Source organism: Anoplopoma fimbria, chromosome 12 (genome assembly GCF_027596085.1).
Source record: "Anoplopoma fimbria isolate UVic2021 breed Golden Eagle Sablefish chromosome 12, Afim_UVic_2022, whole genome shotgun sequence".
NCBI classification, from domain to species: domain Eukaryota; kingdom Metazoa; phylum Chordata; class Actinopteri; order Perciformes; family Anoplopomatidae; genus Anoplopoma; species Anoplopoma fimbria.
The window spans coordinates 14,768,894-14,782,576 of record NC_072460.1 but is presented as its reverse complement, the minus strand read 5'-3'; the positions used below and the strand labels follow the sequence as shown (position 1 = coordinate 14,782,576).

The following is a 13,683-nucleotide window of genomic DNA, read 5'->3' as shown; positions in this document are numbered from 1 at the left end:
CAGAAATGTTCAATCTATTGTTTAAAAATTCAAAATGTGAAGACACTTTACTCATCTTGATGAAAAGCACACAGACATGCACACACTGTTCAGTACATAATGTACCCAAGTGCCTACCATTCTGTGATAAAATTCATCATTTATTGCATGAGTATGAATTAGACTTCAAAGTTCAAGAAAGATAATGGAATTGTGTTCCTTCACAGCCAGCGTTCTGCCGTAATGTGTGTGTGGGCATATGCATGTGTGTGTGTCTGTCTTTGTGTGTACATCGTAGCATGAAACAAATTCTCATCACACAAGTAATACTTTTCTCTCACTGCAGGTACTTAAGACAAAATGTATATAACTTTTACACAACTGTGTGTCTTCTATAAGATAAATTCCTTCATGTGTATAGAAGGAAACAATGGAAAAATAGCAGAGATAAAAGGGAGAAAGAAGAACCGATTCAAAATGACAGATCCTTTTAAATAGTTTTAGAGAGAATATGTTTCTGCCTGATTGGCTAAATCCCCTTTTTCTTTATTTTTCAAAAGAATAATTTTCAAAATTGCATGATTAGGATAACAAATGATAATGAAGACTTTGTTCTGCAGAGAAAGAGAATGGAGGCTGGCAGAGTGACTAGCTACGTTTTGATGTGAAATAGCATCAGACACACATGTGCAAGTGCATGGTCACGCACGCACGCACGCACGCACGCACGCACGCACGCACGCACACACACACACACACACACACACACACACACACACACACACACACACACACACACACACACACACACACACACAATAACACAATGTGATAACAATGGCTTTGGTGCCTGAGGTGGGATTCAATCGCAACTGTCTGTTTTGCAATTCAAATCTTCATTCAGCTGACTGCTAATTGGATGCAAGCGTGACAGGAAAGAAAGCTGATTTGTTCCAGGATTTCCTCTGATCTGAGGAGGAGAGTATGTGGGCCTGTGTGTGCATCGATAAAAGACATAGATGTTAAGTAGTCGTTGTCCCCCCCCCCATCACAACTGTGTGCACATCTGTATGGACTTACGGCAATAATGTTAAAAAAGTCGTCGTCTCCAAGAGTGTCCAGTATGGAGGAGACCGTCTGCCTGGCGATGGTCAGCCTGAGGCCTTTCATACTCCCACTGACATCCACCAGGATGACCACATCCTTTGGAGAGGTGGCAGCCTGGATGTACCACTTCCGGTTACGACAGTCAAAAGCTATGACCCCGTGTTCATCCGGCTTCCACTTGATCCCTTGAAGAGACAGTGCCAGCATCACAAGTGAAAAGATAAAGAAAGAACTGCAAAATTGTTGGAGTTTCATAATTTGTACTAAAGGAAAACAAACTGTTACCTTGGCTGAAAGAGAAAAAAGGTGGCCTGAGAAAGTGTTCTTGGAGCCCTTAAAGGCTTTCTGCTATAGCACTTTTTTGCAAACAATAGATTTTTTCTAAAACATTTAACATCTCTTTTTCAAAGCAACCTCCGCATCTACAGTATGCTGTATTAAGAGATTCAACTGAATTAAAAAAATACATATTTTCTTACTTACTTCTAGTGGTATTTGGCCATGTAGTTAGAGATACAGATTTCTGCTGCCACCCAAATAGAATGGGGGTGAATGTAGTAACCAGAGCATCAATAAATTGCACTGAAGTATTCAAGAGAAGCATCTAATGGTAGAAACTCTTCCTATGTCCAAATAACATTGAATAATCAACAGAACGCACTGTTTTCTTTATTTTTTTGTGGTAAACTTTAGAAATAGAACAGAATTAATTTAGAGTCTTCATGCAGCAGTGACTTCAGAGGCCTCCAGGTCAGGAAACTCACAATAGAGCATAAAGGTTGCCTTTTGATAGCCAGAGCAACACAGAATATATTTGTCAATTGTAAACTGGGAGGTTTGATATTAAAAATGCTAAATTATAAACACTTATATGCAGGTTATAGAGGTCAAAACCACTGTTTTTTCCATATTATAGAATATTATTATAATCGCCAATTTCCATTCAATATGCAACTTCTACTTATTATGCTACTCCTGGTCTTATTTATTCCACTTCACCTGAAAATGTAATTTTTTCACCCACTCTCTAATCTTTAAAAACTCTCTTACCTGTCTCTCTTTGCCCCCCACTCTCTTCTTCTATCTACTCTCCCCCTCTTCCTCTCTGTCACCCCGCTAGCCTCCAGTCTCTAGCTGTCAGTCACTGAAGCTCCCCTTACACCCCTTTTTGCTTTAGGGAGACAGCGACTTAATTACAAGCACAAACACACACATAAACACACAGCGACTGCCTAACGCCGCTCCCCCCTCACAAACAAACACACACTTACCTGGGTACTGCCTGAAAAAGCCTTTGGCACTGCCAAAATACTGCCATATGAGTGATGGGTCCCTCTCAAAGTTATCCACAAACACTTTATTCAAGGCCTCAGACCAGTACACGCCGTTAACGATTGCAGAGTCTGAGAATTAAAGGGATAAAGAAGGAGAGGCAACATATTGAGAGGAAAGAAACAGCAGCATTTGAGGAAAAAGATAAACATTGTGCTACAGCCCAGGAGATTGGGACAGGTATTCCCTAGTGCCTGCTCAACCACTCGTATCGTATAATACACTGCACCTCCACAGATCACTATCAGGGCCTGTTCATTACAAAGGGATACAGGGAAAGTGCTTGCTGTAAAACATTGTGAAAAGATGAGAGAAGAGAAAAAGAATTACAGAGATAAAAGAGAATAGGAACAGGAGAGACAGTCGGCTATTCTGCCCTATAAAGGCAAAGTTAAGAGCTGAATCTGACTTTGCGATATGTGTGCATTCTGGCTTTGTATTTACTGCTCAGACTGCAACAACTGCACTGTGGCTTAGACAAATCTGTTAAACCCACCATTGCTCTTAAAGTACTCTTTGTCACTGATAACTGACCAAATAGACAGCTAAAGCAAAAGAGCTGCATACAAATAAAAGCCATTGATTATTTTTTTAGCTGTTGTCTGAAAATTAAAAATATCCACTTTGATGAACTGTAATTCAGCTTTGTTATTCCAGATAACTTGAGAGAGCAGCTAAATCCAATCATGATTAAATAATAAAAAACAAGATAACTCTTGCTAAAGCTAACTAGTTTAGCAGATATTAATGACTGTCATTTAACATTTTGACTCGAGAGGGCCATGTGCATCGACACAATATGGGCAATAGGTCTTGCTTATAATTCTAACCAAACTGATTGTGATACATTGTGCATATCCAATAATTGAAATTTATTTTTAATTTACAGGCTGCAAGAGTCAAGAATCTAACTTGTTTGCAATCAGGCAACGAAACTTGACAGCTGCTTACAACCACAAGTGGAGAAAGGAAGATGGAAGCAGAAAAGGACCAGCAGACAGACAGACACAATCCTACAGTTAGGCATACACACAAAAGACTTTAGAGAGGGATAAAAAAGAAAGCCGGGAAGGCAGACGGAAAGTCAGGCAGAAAATTACTGAGAGACAGTCAAACAGACATGTACCTAATGGACAGAGAGAGAGAGAGAGAGAGCGAGAGAGAGAGAGGAAGGCAGATAACAGATTTCTGATCATCTCCTATGCTGGCAACATTGTTCTGCTGTCAACAGTCATGCCAATAAGCCATGATTGAATTAGTCCTCTGGAAGCTAGCACTCTAAAGCCCTCTCTTGATAGTAAACACCCATCCACCTCTATGTAGTGGAGTGGAGAGGAGGCTGGATTTGATCCAGGCTCCATTTACACAACAATACAGTCACTTCTGGTGCAGTTTGAGTGTCTATTACAATCTGAACTCACGTCATGATGAGGGAGAGAGCACGTGCTCTACTTTCTCCCTAAGCATTCATTTAAATTCATCTCAACTAATGCTTTCCTTAATTCAATCTGATCAAAGCAGCTCCAAGAATATTATATAATCACATGTGCGCTTGCACTCAAGATTGAAAAAGAGAACTGTGTGGGTTACCCTCTACATCAATCAGAGTGATCTGGGCTGAAATCAACTTCACTTTAATAGGTTACTTATGATGATTAGGGATGAGGGTATTAACAAGTGGAGCGAGGAAGCAGGATTCGGATGTATCGAGGTATTACAGTTTACCGGGGTATTTAGAAAGTATGATTTTTAGTCCTGTCAAAAAAACCGACCCTCCTCACTCTATGATACTGATACGGAGATACTCAACTAATGTGATAAGGTTGTGTGTTATGTGTTAAAGGACAATTTTGGACAATGTTCTGACCTGATTCATAAAATAATGTTGTACATGTTACAATGATTTGTGTCACCAGCAGCTCTGCTTTTACGTTTTTATACATCACATTAGGCAAAAAAAGGGGAAGCAAGAGGAAGCATGAGTAGAACAGAAGAGAAGTGAGAAGTGTGTATGAGTGCATGTGCTCACATTAATGTGAACCCTTCTCCATCTCAGAGAGTATAAAGGTAAGTGCATAGACATTAGAGTGTATCGACCTGCTGCAAATGTGCACATGGCTTCTCTGTGTACATGGTACATTTTCCTGTCATGTAGCCTCATAAAGTATGATGGTGTGGGTTGTGTTTTGGTTGGAAGTGAGTTTGGAAGATGGATGTTTGATGTGGTGTGTTCCTCCTGCGATTAATCTCCGGGGGCATACAGCTCTCTGCTATCATGGACTTAACCTCAAATTCATCACTGCTGCCACAAAGCTATTTATGATCTGCACAGTCTATACAGCCAGATCGTCAGCAGCATAAAAAACAGGTTCAGACTAGAGTGACTTGCTACTACAGTGTACGTGGGAATGGTTTCAGAAACAAAGATGTTATTAGACAAAGAATAAAGTTGCATAAAATGAGTTTTTCTTCATTTCAATGAATCCTCTGGCAACTGCATTGATGAATCAGATATATTTAAGTACAGATTACAGTTCGATTAGTTTGTAATGATAATAGTATAATAGCTGACTGGACATCCTTCTCCCATGTGGCGGCTGTGGATCAGTGGAGAGCAGGGTCGTTCTCCAATCAGAGGATCGGCGGTTCGATCCCTGGCTCCGGCAGTCCATGTCGATGTGTCCTTGGGCAAGACACTTAACCCTGAGTTGCTCCCGAAGGCTGTGCCATCGGTGTGTGAATGGGTGTGAATGATTAGAGAGACCCTGATGGGCAGGTGGCACCTTGCATGGTAGCCCCTGTCATCAGTGTATGAATGGGTGTGAATGGGTGAATGATTAGTAATGTAAAAGCGCTTTGAGTGGTCGGAAGACTAGAAAAGCGCTATACAAGTACAGTCCATTTACCATGTCAAGCCTCTCAGTCTGATTTTAGCAGAACCATGATACTTAGCCCACCAACGAGCTCACTGAAGGCCCAACCAACACACACACATTATCACTACCAGTGAACAAAGCCTGCAGATCTAAAACTCTTAAGGCTCTGTGTGTGTGTGTGTGTGCGTGTGTGTGTGTGTGTGTGTGTGTGTGTGTGTGTGTGCGTGTGTCGGTGTCTGTGTGTGTGTAATTCTACTCATTTGCCTGTGAATCAAATCAAAATTACTCTTCCTCTCCCTGTGTCGGCCTGCCAGCCTCACTCTCCAAGCCCTTTCATTCAATTCCTTTCCATTTCATTCACTCGCCTCCTTTCACTCTCACTTGCTTTTTCTCTTTTTTCCACCTAGCTGTAATTAATCTGTTGCTCAGACCTTCCTTCAGTCTGACTTAACCTACTTTCTGTCTCTCTCTCTCTCTCTCTCGTCTCTCTCTCTCTCGGTCTCTCTCTTTTCATACTATAGACATACTATATATATACACACATACATGTTCATAATTTCTTTGCCTCTGGTTGCTGAGTTAAGCCGACATGACATTCACTCTGTCCACTGAGCATTGCACAAGGCCATGACTTCATGGGTTGGTAAATTAGCCGAATGTCTGATTATTTAACTGCTAATTAAGTCAGTGTGTGGTAGGGATGATCCAAAGAGTTACAGTTAATGAATTCGAATCCTCCTCCAGTCACAGGCGTCCATCCACAAGCACCAGCATACTAACTGTGGTACCGATTGTTGGAATACTGCTAAATAAATACAGCAAAAAAAAAATGTGCCTAAAAGGCTAAGATGTACATGATATTTTATGGTGAGGATGGTTAACCTGTTTTTGACACCCTTATCATAAAGTGGAGGTACTGAACATACCTTTGTTGTACATGTTGGTGGGCACCTGGACCACGCTGAGACTGAGGTTGACGGACAGGTTGTTGAAGTGGTCATTGGGTTGCAGGATGAATTCTCCTCCAAGTTCTACGCTGTTCCCTTCCTCATCCACCTCATTGATCAACACCGCGTTGAAGTATTCATACTGGAGATAAGAAGACAGAGAGAGACAGTTATGACATTTCAGATAACATTTACACCTAAATACCGAAATTTACTGAATATTTCATTCAGAACCATGTCTCTTAAATTCAATATGCCCTTCCTGCTGAGTCATGTTATCACTGCATAGAATGGCTGGGTCACCCAAGTGCTGAGTCAGAGTTTGTGTACTGAGGTAACCTGAAACCCTGGATCATCCTAGACGTGCATGATGTTACGGTGGAAAGCTGCTGAGTTGACAAATCTGTCCTCAGCTTGCACAATCCCTTCCTAGCCAGATGCTGCATGTGGTGCTCTGCCTCCACTGTATTTTTAGTACTGCGCATACTGGGGAGACTATTAATAAATCATAAGGCATGATAAATATAGAGCTCACGGCTCCCTGCATCCTAAAGGCTCTGAAGTCTGAGGTAGCACACAGGGGCAAAGCCTGCAAAGGCTAAAGCCCATGCAGAACAAAAGACAACATGGAGATAAAGATCCTCAAGAGATTTCAAAGAAAATTTGAAATTTTTGAAGAAAAAAAGGCATACATATTTTTGTACGTTTATTTGTTTTTTAATTTCACTTTGATGACATCTGGAATCTTAACCAGGTCTCAATCCACGGAAATTTGCATTAAACTGACTAGTGTGTACTGGATGTAATGGATGGATTGATTATCATGAATACATAATTATTATCTACAACAAAATTTCACTTATGTAGGTGTTTAGGATAACAAGTGAACAACCTTTCTTATAAAAATGTATTTTACTGTTGTTACTGTCAGTAGCAATGGCAGCAGCAGCAGTTCCATCCATTGTCCAGGTGAATGGTGGTGATTACATGGCCTAAGGCCACATTGATTTCTCTTGTAATGACCAAGAGAATAGGATTTGCAAAGGGCCTCTGAGGAAAATGAATTGGCATTCTCAAGAGTCCAACACAAAGCCTCAGTACATGTGTTATCATTCAGAGGGGGACAGACACTCTCTGGACTTGATTTTTCAGAGACTGACAAGACTGCAGGTCCAAGTACACAGTGATTTCGGGGCAGAGAAAACAGAGTAGAGTACACATTTAAAAGTCACTTAACCTTTCCTTTCCATCCCCAAATCCAGACACAAGCCCTCAGACATATTATATTGTTTTGTCACTTCGGTAGACTCTTTCCTCTGTATGACAACAGTAAACCTCCCCATCACTCCACCCTCTGTTTTCAAGCACCAGTAACCTTCACTTAGGCTAAATCTTTCAAGCTCCTCCTGAGGAACACCATCATAGCCTCCGCCCGCTGCAAAACACAGATAAAGCCATCAAATAGGCTAGCAAGAGCAGGGCCTATCATTGTAATTAATCAGGCCTGATTAGGCTTATTAGCCTTTTATCAAGGGGAACACTGACATTTCAAGGTGAGGGAACACAGTTCTGCATATTTCTGCGTATATTTTCCCTCCTTCTTTTCCTCCTTCTCTCAAATTGAAATACAGTATGTTTTCCAAAGTAGTTTTTTTGTTATGAGTGACAAAACAAAAAAAATATACTCATTCTAAAAATTAGCAGGTTGAGAAGGCCAAAGAGTACAATGTCATAGTGAGACTCATAGACAAACACAAAAAGTGTTTTGCTGTGTTGATTTGGGGAACCACTTCAACCTTGTGTACTACATTAAATAACAAGGATGTCAGAGTGAAATTTCATATTTTCTTTTAGATGTCTAGTTATAATCTGAGAGGTCAGCACTGACAGTGGAACTTCTTGTAAGTAAGTAAGTAAGTAAGTAAGTAAGTAAGTAAGTAAGTAAGTAGGGATTAATATTCAAAGGAAAAGTTAAAGTGCTTTACAATATATAAAACAGGCAGGACAGTAACAAAAAACGAAAAAGCCATGAAATAGAATTTACGGAGCAAGAAACATCAACATAAAAGCAAGACATCGGTTTTAAAAAGCTTTTACTATATCTGTAGTCTTTAACTACATCATTTTAAAGTGAAGAGGAGAAGAGGAAGTCGTTGAAAGGGAGAAGAGGCAAAGAATGGAGGCACAAGAGCAAGAGGAGAGAGGAGAAGAAAGGAGAAAATATAGATAATAGGCTTTGCACAGGACGATAGGATAAGATGGGACAAGACAGACGAGGACGAAATGATAGAATAGGATATATAATAATATATAATACAAAAAGGCATAAAGACAGAATAAGAAATTATAGAACACAATAGGACTGGCCCAAAGGAAAGGAAAGAAAAGGACACCAAGAGGCTAGAGAGGGGGTCAAATAGCTAACTAGGTGACACATTTGGTTACTTTAAAGCAGCTTTAGTCACATTTTTATACCAACAATGGATCACATGATCACAGGAAACTACTTGTGTGTGAGAATTGAATGCTCATTGGTGCACAGATAATCATCAACATACTCTGCAGTTCTCCTCTGAGTATCATAGCTTCTTTTAGCTACAGTAGTTTTCTAGGCTACAGCCTCACTGTTCTGGTTCAGTCTCACTGCTCTCAAGGCGTAGTTTTGGAAGTTGTTTTGGAAAAACGGCTCCACTGTAAGCTACTTGTCCAGCAATAAACAGCAGACGGACAAAGTTAACAACTAGCTGGTGAACATATTGGAGTATTTGTCATCAGAGGACAAAATATTTCCCTCAAGAGTTAGTGGAGACCAAAAACAGAGCTAAAAGCAGAGTGAGTATTAGACTTATATTTGCCAGCACGACTCCAAATCATTGCTAACGTTACTCTGTATCATCTGAATGGGTAAAGAGGCAGCTGCTTGTTAACAAGTTTGCCATATCAACTTTTAAGGAGATAACATGCCAGTGTTGTGTTCATTTTTGTAATGTTTTTGTTAGCTCAAGCAAGCACCTTGAACTGTGATAAATAAAGTGAGTGCCTCATAGAATCTGGTGAGGTTGCAGGAATGACGACCTTCAGGCAGTGGGAAATTCTGGCAATGTTCCTCAATTGCAGAGAACTGCTTGTGTCCTATACACCTGTCTTTAGCTTCCTCTGGACATGACCTCCCTACCGCTGGCAACTGTATCTTTATTCCCTGCCAAAGAGGGCCACGGTGTCCAGAGTCAGACACATTTACACCCGATTATCACCTTCACAAACTCTGAAGGTCTCTCTCAGTATGTTATACTCCAGTCCGAAGATATCCCCACAAAACACACATGCAAATAATACACGTTTGACAATCATGCAATTTCTACAGAATCAGTACCTCCAACTAAAAATGTGCCCTTTAGCAATGGTGGAAAGTAACCATGTGCATATACTTAACTATTGTACTTAAATTTTGAGGTATTTGTATTTTATTTGAGTATTTCCATTTTATTCTACTTTGTACTTCTACTCTACATACATGTTGGAAACCAAGTGGCCTGCTTTACTTGTACTGCACTACATTCATTTGACATTGGTTACCAGCTATTTTGCAAATTCAGATAATTAACACAAAAAATAAATCAAGTCATAAATGATGATGAGTTATTATAGATTAAGCAACCCGGCTACATCAAAAATTGCTGAAATTGGCCCCACCTTTACCAGCTGCAACATTTAAGTGGTGTACACATTAACACATCAATCATTTAATTCAAATTACATAATATATATTTTTTCACATTGACCATTCTGAATAATGAGCACCTTTACTTTCGGTACTTTAAGCATATTTTGATGTTAATACTTAAGTACTTTTACTTAAGGAGTATTTTGAATGCAGGACTAACAGAGTGTATTTCTACACTGTTGTATTATTATGTTTACTTACATTAAATATCAGAGCACTTCTTCCACCTCTGCCCTTTAGTACTTCTTACCTATGTAAGTGCTGTATTGGTTTTAATATGTGATTAATTCTTCATGTCTTTGGCTAAATTTGAAAAGCTGTAAAGGTGTAACGAGCGAAATGGAGCTACAGGGAGCTGCGGAACATTTTTTCATGTGTCATGAGTGAGAAGTTGTCAGACTTGCTTGTTGGAAACAGAAAAACTTCCAGTGCAGAGGGACAAAAAAATACTCAATTTGACCTCAACGTAACACAGTGAGTGAAAATTAGGATACCTCAAAATTGGTTTAAACAAGATTTACTCGCGCAAACTATGACACACTGACACACAGACACACAGACACACACACACACACACACACACTAACACATGGTAAACAGAGGCAGAGCCAACAGCACCTGCAGCAGACAAGACCTTTCTGTCATAATCTGACAGAAAGAGAATTAAGAATTAATATTATTAATTAATTAAAATTAATAATCTGATTTATTAGTACCTGTTCTATCATTCTCCCTATCACTTCCTCTGTCTCACCCTCCCAACATGATTTATCCCTTTCCTTTTCTGGCTCAGCCTGTTTCCTTCTACCCATTGTTCATGAGCTGTATGCAATCCTCATCAAGCTCCTCACCACCCTCCGTCTCTTCCAGGGATTCAACACGGATCTGCTCTCTCATGCACACAGCTCTCATTAGCATGGTTAGATTGTGATCAGCTCTATATATGAGACCATTGTTGCAATCGCAGGTTGTCTCAGTCTAGCCAATTCTTTCCATGCGTTTGTCTCTTCCATCTTGCTGGCTTTGCTCCATCTTTCCTCTCCGTCGGTCCGATAGATGGAACAGGAAAATGAGATAAACCTCAATTCCTAAATAAAAGCAATTTCCAACAACTGTTGCTTTTTTTCTTTGTTCAAATGCAGACAGTAGAATAGCTCCAAAATGAATTGGTCAAATATGTAAAATAAAACAACAACAAAAAAACATATGCAGACTTGTACATTCTGTGTATGTACCCGTGCGCACACACACGCACACACACATACACACACACATGCACACAACCAAGTTTGATAATGGCAGTGACTATCTCAAAATCCAAGACAGAATACCACAGCTAATAATGTAGATAAAAAATTAGGATGTGCAGAAGTTCTCTATTCCCAAAGTAGATGTCTTAAAAGACATTGAGAGAAAAGGCAAAGACAAGAAGAAACGCCACCAGAGGCCTCAGCTGTTAAAAGAATAGAGAATACCAAGTCAAGTAAAAAAAATAAAACAAACAACTGTTAATGAGTCTGCTAATAGACTTATTTAAATTCACAGCATGTGGCTTTTAATTTTGATTAAAATTGCACCCATCAGCTTTTGAGTTTCAATAGTGTGGGAGTTAGAGTGGGTGTGTGAATTGCGGCAGGGGCAAACCATAGTGTGTGTATATGTGGGTGTGTTAGCATCTGTGTCTGCTCCCCTGAGACTGTGTGTACAGATTGTGTGGCATGTGTGTGTGTGTCCAAGTGTGGGTGTATGTGTTGAGTAGGTAAATTATGCCGTTCCAGCATTGCAGTGAAGGAGTGCCTGGTGCCACTAATGCAGTCCCTGATCCTGGTGTTAACAACCTGAGCTTTAACGTTGCAGTGCATTACAGTACGTTGAGAGATTGCACATGTACCATCAGCACCCACTCACTCAGTGTGGTGGAGACAGAGAGGGAGAGGACGAGGATGGTTTACTGAAGGTAAACATTGGAGCATATTTCAGTTCTACTTCAACACATAAGCCCAAAGGATGATAGATTTAAGGTGTTATATGTACAATTTTAACAACAAAAATTGATCATAAATGATAGTAACATTATTATCATATAATTAACCATTTTTTAAATTCATTTATCTTGTAATTTTGATGTCTAAACAAAGCACTCAGTGAGAGCAGAAAGGAAGTAATGCATATTAATTTAGTCATTAAACAGAGTTTAAAAAAAAGCAGAATTCAAAGATAAGAAGAAGCTTATAAAGAAATAGAATGCACAAAATACTGTGATGGGTTGAGAGTAAGCATGTAAAATCTTCAAAGACTCTACTAAGACTTTTACTTCTTTAGATGAAGCAAGTGTAATCTCCTTAGGTTTGTTTAATCACTTTAATGTATTCTGTAACTGTATCTTATCTTGATCATGCTTTCCACTACATTTGTATGTTTTCTTAAACACTCTCTTTACATTCATCCGAGCTATTTATTTTATGTAAAGCACTTTGGACGTCTTTTAAAAATAATATATCTTATGTTAATGTATGTTGATTACATTAAATTATAATTAAACACTTTGAAACAGCCTCAGTTGGAAGTATGCTACATAAATAAATCTGCTTCAGTGCCTTGTGGATATGCAATTCACTGTTTTCAACAGACTGGTCAGAGTGTGTTGGTGAGGACTGACTGAGACTTGTGCAAGAAGGTTTAACAGTGAGGAACACACTTGATGTTGACTTTAAATACTGCTATTTCCCTGCAAGCATTGAGTTGAGCGGCTATTGTTGATGCACAATGTCAATGCGCAAATATATTAATGCTAGGTAGGTGAAGTGCCTGCGTGTTTCGCCTCTGTGGGCCGCACCCAAAATACCGCTCATGTACACTTTGACCAATCAGACTGAATTCACATGAACGCGTTGGTGCGTCCCTGCGTGTTTTTGTCTTCCTATTGGGTCATTTATATTACAAACATTTTTTGTAACATTTGTTAAAATTCTATTTACATCCCAACAGCAATCAATAAGTGAAATGCCCTAAGAAAAAAAGGAATCAAATCTGGTATCTGTATCTGTTGCAGGACTGTTATATGCCCGTCCAAAGCCTTAGTTATGGCTATGAAAAAATATAAATAAATATGAAAAAGACACACCCACTGCATTAAAAGCATAATGGCAGTGGGCAGAGTCCCATTTGTCTCACAGAGGAGCACCTATACAGTTAAGCATCATATGTCCAACCAGTAATGCACATACAGTGTGTGACCCACATGCTCACAAACAAATACAAACACTCCTGTTGGTTTTGATAAGTGCTCTTGCTGCACAGTGAGTCAACAGCCTCAAGGGGAAAGCAGAGAGGAGACCTCATGAGAAGCGTGGGGTTGACCGTGACGCTCCACCCTCTGGTGTTCACTTTAAACTCTTATCTCCACTTCGGCTCTACTCCATTCACCCACCTCCTTGCTCTCTTTCTTCACGGTTGGGAAAGGGGAAAACACCATTCCCAGAGTGTGGAAATGTGACTGGAAAACAACCAGCGGGCACAGATACAGGTAATCAGTGAGTAAACAAGACAGCAGATTAAGTAAAAAACTTGAAGGAAAGGTCAAGTAGGGGTTCATATGCTGTTTAAAATCCTTCTTCATGCATCTTAAACTTCACCCACTCTGAGAATTATATGACTAAAATCTAAAGCAGCCAAGTGAGGCTAAAATGCTCCTTATGCACCTAAAAAGATTTTGCAG

At 39.7% G+C, this 13,683-nt stretch overlaps 1 protein-coding gene across 1 annotated transcript in view; it reads right to left on the bottom strand.

The window, feature by feature from the left end:
• Positions 1–13,683, bottom strand: part of cacna2d3a (calcium channel, voltage-dependent, alpha 2/delta subunit 3a) — a 116,737-nt gene that overhangs the window by 56,431 nt on the left and 46,623 nt on the right. Inside the window, exons 5-7 of the mRNA XM_054609298.1 lie at positions 6,221–6,383; positions 2,358–2,489; positions 1,060–1,271 (exon numbers count right to left, since the gene is read on the bottom strand). Coding sequence (XP_054465273.1) covers positions 1,060–1,271; positions 2,358–2,489; positions 6,221–6,383 — 507 coding nt within the window. The remainder of the gene's footprint in view (positions 1–1,059; positions 1,272–2,357; positions 2,490–6,220; positions 6,384–13,683) is intronic.